We start from the raw sequence: 19,527 nt of genomic DNA on the forward strand, positions 1-19,527 counted from the left end.
ATATTGTCAAAGATTTGCTATTTTGAAACTGAAAAGACTCGATGGAAACAACAGGTCATTCAAAATTCAACTTTATTTCAACAGCGCTCATTTATACCAGCACAGAGAAACTAATCTGATGCAAATATAAGGAAAGAGAAGATATACTGAGATTAAATGACAACTAAGAGCAGATGTAGAGCATAATAAAGGAAAACATGAATATCAGTGCAAATATGTTTCAGTCTTCCCCAAAAAATATAAACACAACCTATTTAACATATTCAAACCTATATTACAACAGTGCATTTAATAGTTTAATAAATAATATAGTGTCAATATGTAGATATTTCTGTATTATAATCTCTTGATTTGGTGACACATCAGTTTATTGATGTATATACATGCAGAACTTAATAACTCATTACATAGTGTACGCCACCCAGTAGATGACATTAACCACAGCAAAGGTGAAAGGGAAGACGGCGCGAGCGTAGATGTCAATGGTGTCGGCATCGATGGGTCTGCATTTACAGCATTTCTTTTCTTCGTTGCTTTCCTTCTGCACTCGACGTGACTGAGTGCCACGAACTTCGCTGTCCTCCTGTAGATTAGAAGGAGGTTCAGTGGAGCGCTGGGTTCGGCTCTGTCTCTTTGAGATGAGGAGACCCTGATTCATGCCAGCCATAGAGAGGGAGAACAGAACCATGGCCTGCTTTCCATTCTTCACCATAGACTACAAGACACAATAAACACAAGTAAGATTTTGTCCCATGCATTGTGATTTCAAGCAATGATGCATGGCTGACCTTATTTTTTTTAAGTTCTAGTATTACTTTACTATGAAGACAGTAAAGATTAATTACATATAAATATTAAGATTTCTGTGAGATTCTGATAATATTCAGATAAAGATTATTCCTTATTTATAGTGTCAGGTATAGGAAAGGAAAAGTTTTTACCTCTGGTTTCTTGTTTGTCTTGACTTTGGCTTTCTCCTTCTTGCTGTAGTCTGCATTGTAGTGAGCAAACGCGTATTCAATCAAGGCAGCGAACACAAAGACGTAGCAGATCCAGAAATACACGTCCAGAGCTTTGATGGCGGATGCACGGGGCAACGATGAGCGAGCGCTAACCATCAATGTGGTCATAGTGAGCACTGTGGTGATCCCTAAAGGAAACAGTAACAGAAAATACAAGCATTGAAAGGTTTGTTCATTATTTTCTTTTGAATGTTTTCACTGGTAATGTATATTGGATATAGAGAATATTTGATACAAATATCTGAAATGGTGAACTGACCTAAAGACACCCTCGCAGGCACAGCCGATTGGCTGATCCAGAAGGAAACCCACGACATGGCAACCAATAGGATGGAGGGCATGTAAGACTGGATGATGTAAACTCCTCGATTACGTCGTAAGCTGAAACGTAAGCTGAGTCGTGGAAATCGGCCCGCTGTATGCAAAGAACATTTTTAATATAGTTAACCAAACGTATTTCAAATGACAGCAGCGGGGAGTGGTTAATGTTGTTTTGGAGGAAGTCATTAACGTGATGTTTAGTTTCATACCAGATTTAAAGTTCATCATTTCTGTAACAAAGCGATAATCTGTGATGGTAAACTGAGACAGCTCCAGTTTGTCCAGTCCGTGGATTTGTGTCTGACTGTCTGACCAGTGATAGACAATATCCTCTGAAGAGTAACCATCTAGCAAACAAATATTCAGATAAATCATCCTTTCAGGCACATGTGTGTTTACTTTTTAAGTTAATGTACATGTAGGTCTCTTCATGCCATTAAAGTTTTATTCCCCTGAACACATTTCCCTGACTCACAGCTTTCCAGGTCCAACATGCATTCCTGTTCATCCATAGGGTATTTGGTAAGGTCCATGTCACAGGCCACTGTAGATGTAATTCTGAAAGAAAAACAATCACTGGAGGTGAATGTGGTCTGACAATTACATACAAAGAAAGACAATCGGACTAAAGCAACAGCACACAAACGTTTCAATGGACAACTGAGTGAGTATAAACTCCCCATGAAATGAAAACCTAAAGGGCCTACTACGCATCAAACAACATTTGATTTATTATTTCTTCTATTAGTTCGAACCAAATCTCTATCCAAAGTAAAGTGGTAAAGTTTATTTGTCATCAACAAATTCATTTATTTAGCTTTAATCTAAACTTTCAAAGTGACTTACATATGAGAAGTACAAGTTACAACAAAGCTTTTTACCCCGAGCTGGCAGTAATGAAAGAATTGCTTTAATACAAGGTTTTAGGGTTACTCAGATCCTGATCACTGCAGCCTTTATTAATTAAACATATCTGTCAATATTTTCCAAATCGATCTTTTACTGTGAAATGAAATCCCAGACGTACCGGCTGCTGTACAGAATGACTCCATCAGGCTGCAAGCGAATGAGTTTGTTCTCCACTGTAACATCATGAAACCAGGCTGATTTTGCATTCACAATAAATGTGTCTGGTACCCAGAGTTTGTCTACAAAGCGACTGTCCAGACCCAGAGTTTTATTTGTGTGGTTGTATGACAGACGATCGTCTCTCCAGCTCTGTCGTAGAAACACGGTCATGGTGTATTCCTGCAAACACAAACGCACAACTGTGGACTTGATCATGTACTGTATCAAGAATATTATAAAAGGATTCTTTTCTATAGGAGCTGTTGGGAATGCAAAGGATGAGCTTATGATATCTAAGCCATTCTCTTCCATGCCATGTTGAATAATGAATACTGAGGCTGTCTTGCTCCAAAATGAAAATCAAAAAAATAGTTTAAAAGTGATTTATACGACTACATTATAGGGCTCGTATTCTTAAAGCTTTTTAGAATCTGAGTGAGGAAAAACTTAATGTGCACTGTAAAAAAATATGCAGCATGAAGTTAAAACAACTTGGTTGTACAAATCAGTTCTACCTTCTTTTTAAAGTGATTGGATGTCCAAAAAAATAAAAATCAGCACAGCCATCTTGGCCGTAACAGGAAGCACAAGGGACTCAGATTCAGGCAAAATGGAATAGCACCATCTAACCTTTCTGATTTGATGACAGTCCATCAACCGACAAGAGCTATCAAGTCAGCCAACGGGAGGCTCTAGATCGAGGCTTAAGACTATAAGAGATCATGTTTTTTCAATAGCGGCACCAAGACTCAGCTTGCCCACTGTTACTAGAACTGCTCCTACGCTACCAATCTTTAAATCAGTAATTCTTAAAGTGTGGTCCACCAAACCCCCCCCCAGTGGTCCGCCAAAAGATGACCTAAACTAGGCAAGTGTTTATACAATCGTCACTTATTTAAGTAGATTTTTAATGCACTTGCGAAACTGTGATATCAGTTCTTGCCATTCTGTTTTAATAACGTAAAAATGGATCGGTGGCTAAACCAAAGAGGAGTCAAAAGAAAAGATCAAGCGTCAACTAAAAGCAGCTAAAAATCCACAGATCTATTAGTTTTGTAATGTACTAGTTTTTGTTTCGTGTGTAAAATCCCTGTAATTTCAGTGATTTTGGACATTATGGGAATTTTTTTTTTTAGTATTTTACTGTTACCATATTAACAAACATAAACTTCATATACCCACCACCTCAGTTTTGAACTAATGGCTCTTTGGAATGACATTAAGTGGGACCTAGGCTGTTATAGTATGTTTAATTGCATGTTTAATATGTTGTTCAGATTAAAGGCGGAGTGCACAATGTTTGAAAGCCAATGTTGATATTTGAAATCACCTAAACAAACACGCCCCTACCCCATCTGGACCTTCTTTTAAAAGACCTGCCCCACACATACGCAACCCGGCAAGGATGTCGGTTAGTAGACATGCTGCTTACTGCTGATTGGCTAAGTGTGTTTTGTTAGTCGGCCCGTCTCCTTTTCCAAAGCGTTTTTCAAACATTGTGCACTCCGCCTTTAAGCTGCAACTCATTTCACATTTACTTTTTCAAATGAAATAAAATTCATACTGTATAATAATTTCTGAACATAGCATTGCATTTGTGTTTAAAAAATTAGTTTTTGACTTGAAACAATTGCATAATAAACTTAAATTTAGCTTATTCTTCATATTTTGATGTTTTTTGGGGGCGTGTTAGAGTGGGATTCTGTTAGGTGGTCCTCGGAAAAAATTGAAAGATAAAATGGTCCTTGGGCTGAAAAAGTTTGAGAAACACTGCTTTAAATCCAAGTTGAACATTTTCTATTTGAGCTGTCCTATACAACATGACAGGTGACTTCATTGCCCTGGTTTGATGTTTTTTATGTGTTTTACCTGTGATTTGTTGGTTTTATGTTGGTTTTATTTTATTTAGTTTGATTGATTGATTGATTGATTGATCTTTATCGTGACAGGAAGGGCAAGGGACTTAGGTTCAGCCATCTTGGTCATGACAGGAAGCGCATGGGACTTAGATTCAGCCATCCTGTCTGTGACAGGAAGCGCTAAGAACGCATATTCAGTGATCTTGGTCATGACAGGGAGCTCTAAAATGGACTCGTGGACTGCAGCGACCTCTGAGGGAACTGTAGAGCATGTGTGGCCCAAACACACACAACATATTCAAAACTGAGGAATGTGCATAGGGAATGTGTGTTAAGGGGTAGACTATTTAAGGAATAAGCCAGAGGGTGGCGGGACACTTGGTTTTGTCTTTGTGGTAGGAGCACTTATGTGGGTTAAAGTGCGCTAAGCGGCCGCTTGGGACCGGCGGTCAAGATGGGATGTCAGTTGGGGGTAAATGTGTTAGCTAGTGAAGGATATTGTTTGTTGGTAGAAGAGCTCCTGGTCATTCACATCGTGGCCAATATTAATCACATGGCAAAGGAGGGAATGGAAAGACTCTGCTGCTTTGTGAACTAACTATAGAGATATTTTAGCCCTTAAGGAACTGTTGGGCAATCCTCCTGCTGGTTATTACTGTGCCTCTCGCCAGCATTTATTCTGCAGGCTGCATAGAGCCAGGGACCTTGGCATTGGACTGTGGTTACGTCACGTTTGGCGGATTGACTCCGCTCATGGACTAAGGCATCAGAAGCAGAGCACCAGCTGATCATCTCCATTATTATAGAGAACCTGCCTGGCTGCCTGTGGTTTGCCCAAAGAAAAAAGGGGGGTAACCCGTTTTTTAATCTTGAAATAAAGAATTGTTTCTTTGACATCCCGGTGACATCTATGTTGCTCTTTGGTCTGGTCTGGTCATTACAATATGATGTTATATTAACGTTCATCTAGTTCATAATTTCTTAATATCGGCATTAGCCATAAAAAATCCCATCTCGGTCCACCACCATACATTATTTTACACACATCCAGTAAACATCAAATTACATTGGGGTTTACTATCCTTAAATATATCATAAATATTTCTTATTTACATGCAAATGCACAATGACTTTTATGCTCAATGTCTGTCCTTACTCTTTGTCAGTATGTTTACAGCTAAAGTTTTAACTTCAGCATCATTGTCTTGCTATTTTGGGTTATGGCTCCATACAACTGATCTAAAGCTCAAAACAAATTGGATTGCTAGTCTCATAGCAACTGATAATTTCCAGGTGTGATCATTTTTGTTGATTTTTGTAAATGAATCAATAAGAAATCTGTTTATATATAATACATTTGGGGTGGCATGAGGGTAACTGTGAGAGAATTTTCATTTTGGGGTAAAATATGTATAACATTACACATAGTGAAAATAGCTTTTCACAGGGTCAAGTGAGGTTTCTTACATTTCTTAAACATTCATGTATTTGAGAATATTGTGCATACATATCACAACATTTAAATGTATACTTGTTTATTGATTTTGTCATTGTTATTTTCCAGGTGAGTTTCTCTGGATATCATCCTCAGGTTGTCTTGCAGTGTTAACACGTATAGGCTTGATCTATTTTTATACCGAGGATATAAATACATTTGCCTTTTCCAGCACACCATCTGTGACCTGTTTAAAATCAGCTGCCAAGATTTTTTCCCACTCTTTCACCAGTAACCAGTTAATGCCATGAGAAAAAATAAATATTACTTCAACAATACATTGTACAATGTTATTTGCCACCCATTTCTAACTGCTTCAATACAATGGTCCGGTCATGAGTATTCTTAATTACTTAAATAGAGAACGATTCAGAGTTATCTTTATCAAAATCAGAGCACCATTTGTCCTTGAAAAATATGATGTAGTAGACAGATCTCCATTAAATGTTTTTACCTCATTATGTTTGTTGCTGTAATACTATAATATATCACATTATATAATTTACATATATCAGTCTTCCTGATTGTAGTGTATAACTCTATACACTATGAACTAAAAACTATAAAATACACTCACCTAAAGGATTATTAGGAACACCATACTAATACTGTGTTTGACCCCCTTTCGCCTTCAGAGCTGCCTTAATTCTACGTGGCATTGATTCAACAAGGTGCTGAAAGCGTTAATGGAGCTTGCTCCATTAGTTTGAGATCTGGTGACTGTGGGGGCCATTTTAGTACAGTGAACTCATTGTCATGTTCAAGAAACCAATTTAAAATGATTCGAGCTTTGTGACATGGTGCATAATCCTGCTGGAAGTAGCCATCAGAGGATGAGTACATTGTGGTCGGGATGAACATGTCAGAGACAATGCTCAGGTAGGCAGTGGCATTTAAACAATGCCCAATTGGCACTAAGGGCCCTATAAGTGTGCCAAGAAAACATCCCCCGCACCATTACACCATTGCATTAATGAGAAATTGAACACGTGTTCCTAATAATCCTTTAGGTGAGTGTATAGCTTCAACAATCGTTCTGAATTAAAGAGAATGACAGAGTTTACACCACATTTATAACAATAAAGTTACAAGGAATGACATCAACAAGATTAGTTTCAAAACTCTTTTGTTTTTACTCAACTGATAAACTATAAACCATTGACAGCCATTTATTTGAATTTAAAGCCTGGATAGGGTTTTCCTCCCTGAAAATTCTCTTGGCAGACTTGGCAGCTAGTTTTTGTTCATCCTCTTTATACGTTCTGACTACAGATGAGTTGTTATAACTTATAAAATATAGTTGAAATAGGTCAACTTCATTTTATAAGTTGTGGCAACTCATCTCTAAGATAAATAATAGTAAGTGGAAATGAGTTGTAACTCTAACTTGATTAAACCAAAAAATAAGGCAGCAATGAATATTTTACATTGTAGAAACACTTACTTATGATGAAATCATTAATATAATTAAGATATTGATACTTTTTAGATGACATAGATACCAAATGATTAGTTTTTAGGCATCAATTTATCGATACTGCAACATCAATGTGCAGTGTTTGACAGAAGTTTAATTTGCTAACTTGTATTACAGTGTCATATTATTGCTTTATGTATGGTGCATGGTTTACTTTTAGCAGTCTGTTGTAGTGTCTTTGATTGCTTCAGTCTTAAATAATAAACACCTTTCCCTTTTGTTTCCATCTTTCTTTTTTTCACCAATAACATCAACCTATTTACATTAATCATATTAACATGTTATAAGAGGGAGTTAGAACAATATAAAACTTTTAAAGGATGTAAAATATTGTCTGTAATCGTTTTTGGCAAAATCAAAGATGTTATCAACTCTTATGTAAGTGTGCCACTTATAATTATAAAGCAGTAAAGTTTTCATAATGAATACCAGTTTGCTTCTTTTTAAACACAAACCATATTGTTATTTTACTGTATGACTTGAAAAGACTTGTAATGTACTGCATAAGTCATATGGACTTTTATGGTGCTCTTTTGGAGCTTAAACATGAAGGTGAGCAACAATAATGAATGAATTGTCATCATTGCATCTCTATTTAAATGTGAAACCCCAAACAGTGTGACATTATGTCTCACTGGTGCTCCTCAAGAGAATGAGCATTTAGGTCCCATGTAGTGAAAGTCAATGGTTATAATGCCACATGGCAGTCAAGAGTAGCGAATGCATATCGCCATGGCAACTGCAGCAGTTAAAAGCTCAGCATCTGTATTATTCACTCCCTCATTCATGCCCACGATGCTGTTCTATGAAACTGTTACTATAAAATGCTGGTGATGTTTTACAGTAATCATTTGAGATGATACTAAATCAGACACAATATCCATACATTACCATGTTGGCTTCTGAGATGTGGTCAATACTGGCAACTTCAACAGCCATGGCAACATTCACAGGTGGTCCTGTGAGAAAAGATTAATAAAATTATCAGCTCCATCTATACTTCATCAATCTTCACAATAATGACTTTTTATTTTGCCATATGAAGGTTGTGTGCCTATGTCTCTGACATGGATGACCTTTTGATAGAGACTAATAAATTACAGACTTCAAACATCAACATAGTGAATAATATTTCAAAGTATCTTTAATGTGAGCATTTGAGGTTAAAATAAACCAATGTTGATTGATAAAAAATTATGCACATGTTCTTATTAAAAGTGAGAACATAATTTACTGAAAATGTTTTGTTTTATTTTATTTATTTATTTATTTTTCATTTCTATTCTTTAATGAATCAATCTTCTTGTAATACCAATCTTGAAACCATGCATAGACTTAACAAAAGTAACAATAGTTTAACTAAATTAGCCAGTTGTTTTAGTGGGGGTTTTTTTGTAGTAAAACCATAATAACCACAATTTAACCATGGTTTTACTACAGTAACCATAGTTTTACCATGATGTTTGTAATAAATCTATGGTAATGCAAATGGTAATCAATCTGCCAAAACAACCTATACTTTTACTTTCATAAAACCAAAGAAATTTACTAAGAGGTGTATAACCTCTAGAAAATGTATTAATACATCATTAAATCCCTTTCAAATACAAACAAAAACAGTTTGCCCACTTACAAAGAAATTAAGTGTCTATAATTTTAACAGACCGAAAGTCAACCAAACAATTCAGGAAAACACATTACAGAAAGGTTATAAATTGGTTTTGTTCAGTGAATGAAATAAGTATTTGATCCCCTAGCAAAACTTGACTTAGTAGTTGGTGGAGAAACCCTTGCTGGCAAGCACAGAGGTAAAACCTTTCTTGTAGATGGTCACCAGGTTGACATCAAATCTTGTGTAAATAAGAAAGTGTTGATGTTTTAAATTAATGAGTGATCATTGTGGTATCATCTCCTGTCAAGGTCAATCGGTTAAGGTTAAGTTATTTAACATATGTGAAATAGGCCGGAGTTACCAGGTTGTTTTAATAGATAAATGTTAGCAATTTAAGAAGTAAAATGTACCCTGCTAAAAACCAATAGAAACCATCACAGTAATTTTATTGGATTGAATGGTTTTAATAGGAATATTATTGGTTGTAATGAAAACTATAATGATCTCTGTGGGTCTCCACTGATATGTGTTGGGTTCTATTGGTGGGACCACCAATCCTACTGGAATATGTCCCAAAACAAACTACAGAAAGGACATTTCTAGTGATTTATTGGTAAAACCTAAGGTTTCCTAATGGCATTTTAATGGATACCAATAGAATTTCTGTGATGGTTTCTATTGTTTTTTCTGCAGTGATTCCTGAAATTTACTATTGCAAAAACAATTATTTAATTTAGTAATTAGGTATTTTGAAGATGTCAACACCAACATTTCACACAGATTTATTTAAAAGATCTATTAAAACAGAAAAATTCTGAGTCTGTGGATGTGAACACCTTTGAGTATGCTATAGTGTATGATTTTTAACTGCAGATTTTAATCTGTTTAAAAAATAAACAAACAGATAGCTAACTGATGATAACTAAGTTTGGTATGAAAGATGCAAGATGATTTTTTCATTAGCTGATATGACACACACACAAACACACACGCACATTGATGCTGCACATTGTAATTTATTTATAGTGTTTACATACAATAAATACTTATTTATATACAGTATACTCTCCCAACTCATATGTATACCGTAAGTGTAAATTTAATATTTAATGGATTCATGTTTTTTCATGTGGCGCACCTCTCACACATTACAAGACTGTCTCTTTGAAAACAGACCGAATATGTGTGCACTTATTTAATACTCTATAAATAGACTGTAAAAATGGAGCACAGGTTTGGCAGTCTGGGGTCTGAGCTACTGAAAATATTACAATAATAGCTGCCAACAAGCTAAGCATTAATGCCCAAAAAATAACTGCAGTTGTGTAATGTAACATCACAAGCTATAAATATCAAACTCACCTCCAATCCCTGGCCGAAAGTTTCGAGCATAGCCTTTCATTAGATCATCCAGATTAGGCAACCAGGATATTTCAATGTCTGTGCCTACATAGTCACCAATGTCATTCAGCATGGCTCTGCGGAAACAAAACAAAACCAAATCATCTTTATGTAAGTTTAATCTGACTTCATTCTTTTGCTAACTGTATTGAAATGACTCTTCAACAAGAGGTCTTGCATCTTTACAGGTCTGCAGGTTTTCTCTTTCTCATTGTCTTTCACTATACTGTGAGCTAACTTATATTATTCCTTTACTGAATGCTCATGTATCTAACCACTAGGCCACCACATCTGTCCCATTGAAATATGAGCATTTCATTATATCCCATCTGAGACAACAATCATCCGATGGTCAAAGTGACTTTAATCCATCTTTCTGTCCATTTTAATCTTTGTCCTTTAGTATCACAACTAAACCTCTCTTGGGTTGTTGGCTGTTCATAACTAGAGATGTGTGAGCAGTTTGTATATTAATAACTCCCTCTTATCCAGCACTTTTGTCTTTTTTTGGACATGTCTGACATGTAATGAGTTGTAAATGTATGCAGGGCTGATACTAAAAGTCTCTTCATCAAGAGAATCAAGAATTTGACTTTTGAACCTGTCAGCTGGGACAAAAGTAACACACAGCTGGGTCAAAAGTAACACAACAGAACAAGATAGATATTTGTGTTACATTTGTTTTTCATAAATGGGACTATGACCTCGTTAATATGTAACTGCAAACATATTTTGTCATTTATCTTTGCAAAACATAATGAAATTACATTTCAATTTTAAATTTCAGTTTCATCAAATGTTTAAAAGCAACCCGACAGTACAAACTTGAATTGTTGAGAGTAAAAAAACAATTCAACAGTATGAACACTCTGAAAATTAAATTATATCAAATTAGAATAATATAAATTTTTAACGCTGCTTCCCAGTCTCACAAAATTATGTACCTATAGTCACGTAATTTTTTTATTCTTTTCATGATACTGTCACGAATTTCCGTGTTTTTTCGTGATCACCTGCTTTTTCCTATTTTCAAACCATTTTCGCTTCGGTTTAGGGTTAGATTTGGTGTTTGCATTAGAATGTCACTTTAAGTATTGGTTTATACAATTTTTTCAGATTAATTTTTTTATATTTTCTAAATTTTAAACTATTGTCGCCTGCCGTTAGGGCTAGAGTTGAGTTTGGGTAAAGATGTCATTTTATGTAAATCTAACCCTAAACCGAAGCGAAAATGGTAAGAATGTAGGACAAAACTGTTGAATAACCAATACAATGACACAAAAACAAAAATTTGCGATACGATCACGAAAAAACGTGGAAATTCGTGACAGTATCACGAAAAAGAATCAAAAAATTACGTGACTATAGGTATATAATTTCCAACACAGTCTCACGGGAAGTCGTATTATAGTAACGAAAAATTTTGATTAATTTATTCGTGTTTGATGACACGAATTTCTGCTGTTTTTCGTGTCTCTGGAGACGAATGTCTTTTTCGTCCTTCCCAGCACGAATGTCTATCAATGGCTGTTCGTGTCTGTGGCACGACTTTCTTTATCGTGTCATTTTATATTTTGTTTTCTCATCGTTGTTTCCTATTTTTAAATCATTGTCGCTTGGGGTTAGGGTTAGATCCGGGGTTTGCGTTAGGATGTTATTTTTTGCATTGGTTTCTACATGTTTTTCGTCCACTTTTAAAACTATTCTCGCCTGGAGTTGGGGTTAGAGCTGGGGTTTGGGTTAGGAAGTCGCAGGAAGTGATTCTAACCCAAACCCCAAGCGACAATGGTCAAAAAATAGAAAACAACGATGAGAAAACAAAATATAAAATAACACGATAAAGAAAGTCGTGCCACAGACACGAACAGCCATTGATAGAAATTCGTGCTGGGAAGGACAAAAAAGACATTCGTCTCCAGAGACACGAAAAACAGCGGAAATTCGTGTCATCAAACACGAATAAATTAATCAAAATTTTCGTTACTATAACACGACTTGCCGTGAGACTGGGTTGTAATTTCGTGTGACTGGGTTGAACATTATTAGCAGCAGGACAAAAGTAACAAGTGTTACTCTCGTCCCGACAGGAACTCCTGACATTTAAACCCGATTTACTTTTATTTTGAAAAACTCAGAGAAGTCAAACTTCAGGATGTTACACAGCACTAAATAACCTGTACATTGATCAGTATTGTAACACATAAAACCAGAAACACAAGAAAAATGACCGCTTTAGGAATTATCATGGTTGAAAACAGCTTTCTGGACCTACACACGCAAAACGGTGAGTAAATAATGCGATATTTGTCAGCTCTGTCAATGGAGTCAGGGCTCGGAGAAACTTACTTTCACCCCGGTTCTCCCCTACACTAGTGATGAAGACTTTTAAGCACACAGCACAGTCTTTGGTTTCTGACATCTCTCCTAAATTATCAGTCATCTAAATGTATAAACTTAGCAAGTGCCTGTACTCCTCATATTTAGTGATATTACTGTCATGTATATTTTGCAGCCATGTCTCTATTGGATCTGGAGAAAACCTACCACCTCATTTGCATTAAATGGGGTAGGAGTGGAAAACAATCACAGGATATTCTGAGCACTAGATCATGTCCCGTGGTCTTTCAAACGCTGTGGCTGTCTTCCAAGATCTGGCCAATAACCTGCTAAGGAACATGATCCATCTGTCAGCCCCTTTATATTTTTTGCAAAAATACAAATGTTTTTATGAAGTTAATATACATCAGGAGCAACCCCCATCTCATCTTCTAATTATTTCCAGCTGCCTCATCTGCAAGCATCAGTTCTTAATCATCCCTCCTTTACGTATTTCACATCTATAATCATCTGTAGTAGTCTAGAAGTCAAATGTGAGCTCAAGTTGAGCATCCTTCCCGAGCAAACCAAAGAGTATATGTGCGTATGAATTTATTAAGTTAGGGTTAGTCTACAGAAATTACACTTAGCTATTTTTAATTACAAGCAAAATCCCTAATCCAGTAAGAAACTGTCCAATTCATTCAAAATTAACTAAACCTACAAGGCAGTCAAAAAAAAAAAATGCTGATGATTCAACAATTCTTTAATCAAAGACTATAGACGGTTTCATCGGACGCACGTGATACACGTCTGGATCCAAACCTTACTTCCGGTTTCGTTTTTTTTTAATGGTCTGACTGGTTGCTAAACTGATCTCTTGAACGAATGCCTCGTCGAAAATAACAAATGTTTTGGTTTCCTAAGTAATCTATGTGTTGTTTTTTGCTTGTTATATAAATAAACTACGTTTAAAGAACTTTGTTGTTATTTATTCTTAGCGGAGTTTTCCGGAAGTTACGTGCGGACCGCGACAGCCGCTGGTTTATGTTGTTACTGCTGAAACGGCTTATAAATAGGTTTTTAAAATTTGACTTAAATTTTAAGTGAAGGCAATCATTTAAAAATTTAGAATCATAAATCTGTGTTTCATCACATTCACCTAATCACAACTTCTGGCTGGTACTCTATGAAAGAGGCTCTGCAATTTGTGAAATGTTCTTAAAAATAAAATGATTATGAAAATGACCCACAATGTTTTTATTTTCCCCTTAATATAATATATTTTTTATTGAATATATGTGTATGTATTCATGACTAACCCTAACTGGATAATGAATTAATGAAAAATGAAAATAATATGACAATGTAAGTGCCTGTCAAGAGAAGTTGTTTCCCTCCAAATACTGTAAAATGTATGGCCACCAGAAAAAAGTATGTCAATGTCTTGATATAGTTTGTTAACTGAACAAAAGCTTAAAATAACATCTTGCGGCCCCCACAGAGTATCATCTTAAGAAAACTGAGCAAAATCTATCCTTACCACAATGAAGAACGATTAAAGACTGATTTAAATATACAGTAAGTTTATGACATCCTATTCATCTATTGCAATCTACCAGGAAACAAAACTGCAAAGCAAAAAAAAGATTTTACCAAGTAAGATTTACACAGTTAGTTGAACCTACATAGTTTTGTTAAACCCTAAACATAACGTATCCCTGAAATCATAACAATGGTGTAACCCCTAAACTTCACATTTACTGTAAACCTGTCCCTCAAATCTGATTGGTTGATTAGAATGTTGACCCAGGATCAACAATGATGTTGACCTAAAAACATCTCTCAGGTGACAAAATTAAGTAAGGCGTATATGATCATATGTGTATGTATTTAGGCTAAGACTTATGCCTCATCTACAGAATGATAATATGTGTGGAACTTAAAACCAGTCGACCACTATTTTTCATATTTTACCTAAAACTATCGCATATACTGTATCATCTATATATTTTACATTGTTATGTGTAACAAGCATCAGGGGTTCTACATATATAACAACAACGTGTTTTATGATAGAGGCACAGTATAAATCAGGATCACGAAGCCAATGCTTCCAAATCACAAATACAAGATCAAACAAGACAGAAATCATGCCAGATCAACGGTTTATAGTGTAAATATTGTCAAAAAAGACTTAAGACATTAAATAATACATTAAAATAGAATTAGATTGTAACTTCAGCTCGTTTGAATATGCATGAATAGGTCACGGATATGTAGATGAAGGACACGCGCATCCTCACCTGGCCGATCTGTTTCCCACCATCGACACAAAATAACACAATATCCACGACCACGGGGATAAACAAAACGCGTCCATTATGCGCAAATATCATTGAAATATACCAGAAATATATGATTCATTTACAGCCTATAAACAATATTACGACCGCAGAGAAAAATACATACATTCTCTCTCTCTCTCTCTCTCTCTCTCTCTCTCTCTCTCTCTCTCTCTCTCAGTAAAAAGCCAAACGAATCATTCTACGGTTCTTTTAAAAAGATTCAATCGAACGATTCGTGTAAAATAATGGTTCGTTTTGGTCAGATTAAATTAGAGATATTGGATATTGGATAATATGCCAAATTTAAGTCAGTCATCCGATTACTTATGCTGAAAAAGACAACATTTTTATTTTGTCAAATGCAGAAAAACGACTGTGGCAAAACTACAATAAATAAACATAATAGATTTAAACAACAATGTGATTGAACTGTAACACATTTAAACTAAATTCAATTAATATTCAATTTAATTTCTAATATTTCTATTTGATTTTTACAATTTTGCACTGTCAGATTTCGGGCGTCAGATGTACCTCTCATCTGAATTAAATCGTATCTGCCTCAATGTAGGCTATCACCTATCTTATTTATATAACCTAACAGAAAGCACGCAATGTTACATGATAACATGGTAGCCGCACAGGTAAAGTACAAATGAAATCGTAAGATTCTTCGCATATGTGTGACTCCACTCATGGTGACCCATAAGAATCGGCTCATTCAATTCACTCTGAAATGAATCTGACACGCGCGATGTCATTCCTCCTCTCATAGCACATCAGATTAAAATCCTCCACACCACGCACGATGAAACAAAGCTCTTATATAACTCCAGCTCTGCCTTTCAGTCACCTTTACTCAGTCAATAGAGCTGCCTGAATCAAAAACACTGGAATCATTTTTTAGATACAGCACAGCATTTCTGCTTAAAGACATTGAGCATTGAGCGTGTATACATAGAAGACTGAATACATAAATCCAAAATTTCTGCCCTACATCAATGAAACCATCACAGAAAATCTAATGGATTTAATGGTTATAATGGGAATTGTATTGTTTTAAAAGAAACTATAATGGTTTCTGATGGTATCTACTGGTAACGTGTTGGGTTCTATTGGTGGGATGTTATCTGGTCGACGGAAACCAATAAAACAGTAAATCCTACTGGAAAAACACAAAACACAAATACATTTTGTAATGGTTTTATTGATAATCAGCTGGTGGTTCAAAATGGTTTTGTAAAGGCATTAGTTTTTTAGCAGGGCAGTCCTTTAGCTTTTTCATTCTACAAAAAAGGTCTTTCAATACTTCCTTCTTTTAAAGTAGTTGTTTATTGAGGGTTTAATACACACAGCTTCCAATATGGTATAGCAGCAGTTGGGAACCCTACAGTATGTTTCTCAAAATATAGCGTGCATCCCTGTTTCTATGGAAACACGGCAGAAAGATGCAGTTTTTTCCAGAAAGTGTAAATAAATACTGTCATACAATAGAGCTTTTCACACGTGACAAACAATCAATTCAAGGGAGACTAGCTAGTGTCATTAGTCAGGGGGTTTGGGGGGTCTGGTCTTTATATGCATGTCCCAGGTGGGGACAACATTTATTTTAAAGGGAATACAAGCTGGTCAGTCCTCTCTGTGTTCAGTGGCATGTACCTGTAATAATGTTCTTAATTCTGCTAAAATCTCACTCTGATGGGGAACTTGGCTGGGATGCAAATATTTTTGCTAGACTTGCAACTCATGAAAAATTGGCCTTATGCTGCCCTCACTATTATGAAGCCAGTAAGATGATAAAAATCACTGACCATAGCTGATACAATAGAGAAGCTTTGAAAAATCCCAGATGGAAATGAAGCACCCAAAAGAAAAAGATCAAATTGCACAGGCTTGAGCTTTTCATAGTTTTACATTTCAATAACTTTTGCACAAACGTTTAGCAACTGGTATGGCTAACAATGGCTTAACATCAATTTTCCAAAATAAATGAAATGAAGTATTTATAAAGACAGAGTGCAGAGAGATAAAATCACTAATAAATGACTGGATTACAGACAAAACACTAAACTAACAGTGGGAGGTGAACTCACTGGAAATGTCCGAGCGGCTATATGGGAGTGTTTTATTGACTATTGAATTCAACATAATGACATAAAATCACCTGGAGTATCAGTCACACACAATCAGTTTTTAGGATATGTGTATGTAAATCAACTGTAATACTTCTGACATTATCTGTCATTTCTATTTTTGTTTCGGGATATAGACGGTTTCAGCAGTAACAACATAAACACGTGGCTTTCGTGGTCATCACGTAACTTCCGGTAAACTCTGCGAAAAATAAATAACAACAAAGTCCTTTTAAAGTAGTTTATTTATATAACAAGCAAAATAAACAACACGTAGATTACATAGGGTCCCAAAACATTTGTTATTTTCGACGAAGTATTTGTTTAATAGTTCAGTTTCAGCAACTAGTCAGACCATTAAACAAACCGCTTATTGCGTCACGTGCGCCCGATGAAACAGTCTGTGTCATGAACGTGCAAGTACAGAACGCATATGCAGGTGGTGGATTAACACAGAACTTTATTAAACACTTAACACAAGAAAGCAAAAAACCCACGAGGGACAAAACAGACTAAACAAGAAAAACAACACAAAGAACTTACTTAAAGTAAAACAAAACAATAAACTTAACAAAGACTTGATGACAGGTTGACTTATACGACAATAGATATACATAATTCACAAACACACAAACATCTGGCACAGGACAGCAATAAGGGAGAAAATTAAGAGAGGAACAGGTGACATGAATGAAACAATAGGTGATTAATGAGGAGACGAGGGGGTCAGAAGACAGAGAGCACATGGCCTGAATAAAGAAAGCCAGTGCTTTCACACAAAACATGGGACTGCCATCCTGTGACTTTGACTGTGACCTGAAGACAAGACCATGACAGGTTGTTAGTTGCAGTGGTGTATAGAAATAAAGCATCATGATTGCAAGTTCATACACAGTCAACATTATTTCTCTGACTGTTAAAAAGCTGCAGGACAACACAAATTCTAATACCAACATTTAAAGCTGCAATTCATAACTTTTATCGCCATCTCCGTTATTTGTGGAGTCATTTTCTACTCTGCGCAAATGAATCTGATGTCTGTGATCACCTCGATATGACATAGGCCTACATCCTTAAAGTAAAAAAGTCACCTGAAAAAGTAACATATCTGCTGCATGTTTTCTGATTAAATGAAAACGTAAAGGTTTCAACATAAATCATGTTTGAGCTTTCACGGTTTTAACAACAGATGAATCATCAGATTATTTTAATACAACTGTGGCGCTTACAAGCTGTCAAATGATGGACTGTCTCATAAACAAAGCGCTATTGGTTATTCGAGGGGGGGGTGGTCTTTTCGATCTGTTCTGACTTCCTGTTTCAGGTAAAATTACGTCACCACCACATCAAATAATGCTGCACATTCCAAGGCACTTCAGAAGACCTTAAAGATGTTGTCTCAATTGTTTAACGCATAATCTTGGTCTCTTTTTAAAGAAGACACTTTAAAGTTACACTGAAGTTTTTGAAGTTGAAGTTGTTAATATTAAATTATATTAAAAAAAACTCTTATAGTAGTTTAAGTTTATTTAAAAAAATAAACAATTGCAATTAAGGATTTAATATTAAGAAACCATAAAAAAGAAAATGTTTCATGCCCAAAACACACACAAAATAAAGCCACAAATCTCAACTAGTTTTTATCCAAATATTAAGTTAAAATCACAAAAATAAATAGGTTTTTGTCACACTTTTAGAGGTTTTACCAACAAAGGCCACTAGGTGTCATTGCTTTGCTGCATACACTTGTTACAAAATGTGTATATTTTACAAAATAATAAATTACGGTCACTGCATTATTATTACAGCACTTTTAAAATGTTATATATTGGTCAAGATTGTTTTAGGTTTAGAATAGGATATTAATGTTACAAGTTTATAATAACAACCCCACCTGTGACATTTTACTAAATTTCTCTAATTTTGTCATTCCTTTTTAAAATGGTTATGAAATATGAAAACTACACTCTTAGAGCTTTCCAACAATATATAGTTTGTCACGATTACTTTAGTTTTAGAATAGGCTATTATCAGTTAATAATTACATTTTGGGCCCATCTGTGGGCTCATGAGAGTAAAATAAATGTATTTTTAGTTTGCATGACGTTTACAGTGGAGCTTCAAGTATGTTAATAGCTGCAACAATCAAATAAATATACAAGTATGATACAGATATAACTAAGTTTTGAATATATTTGTTAGAAACATAATATGTGTTTACATTTTGTAAGTAAAGTATATTACAGTATTTATTATAATCTGTCGTTGCTTTTTGGTAGATATCCACTGCTCAGGCAGGAAGTATAAAGGAGTGGGGGAACGCAGCTCAGTTCTTTGTTAGGAATCAATCAGTGGGCAAAACAGGAGAAACAATCATTATAAAGTTTGGCCTCTGGCACCATCTGATGGCCAAGGAGGATAAACTCATGTATTATACATTGGTGTTTATTTGTTTAACATTTTATATTTTTCATAA

The 19,527-nt window shown here is 35.4% G+C and overlaps 2 protein-coding genes across 2 annotated transcripts in view; one reads left to right on the forward strand and one right to left on the reverse strand.

The window, feature by feature from the left end:
• The window catches only part of pex10 (peroxisomal biogenesis factor 10), a 184,544-nt gene that overhangs the window by 110,413 nt on the left and 54,604 nt on the right, over positions 1-19,527 (forward strand). The gene's annotated exons all lie outside the window — the stretch shown is intronic.
• On the reverse strand, positions 56-15,074 carry gabrd (gamma-aminobutyric acid type A receptor subunit delta). The gene is made up of 9 exons (XM_055169072.2): positions 14,878-15,074; positions 10,217-10,332; positions 8,134-8,201; positions 2,371-2,591; positions 1,819-1,901; positions 1,553-1,690; positions 1,282-1,437; positions 942-1,150; positions 56-715 (listed from the first exon to the last, which is right to left on the reverse strand). The coding sequence occupies exons 1-9, from the start codon at positions 14,952-14,954 to the stop codon at positions 404-406; spliced, it is 1,380 nt and encodes a 459-aa protein (XP_055025047.1). The 5' UTR covers positions 14,955-15,074; the 3' UTR covers positions 56-403.

This window comes from Misgurnus anguillicaudatus, chromosome 5 (assembly GCF_027580225.2).
Source record: "Misgurnus anguillicaudatus chromosome 5, ASM2758022v2, whole genome shotgun sequence".
NCBI classification, from domain to species: Eukaryota; Metazoa; Chordata; class Actinopteri; order Cypriniformes; family Cobitidae; genus Misgurnus; species Misgurnus anguillicaudatus.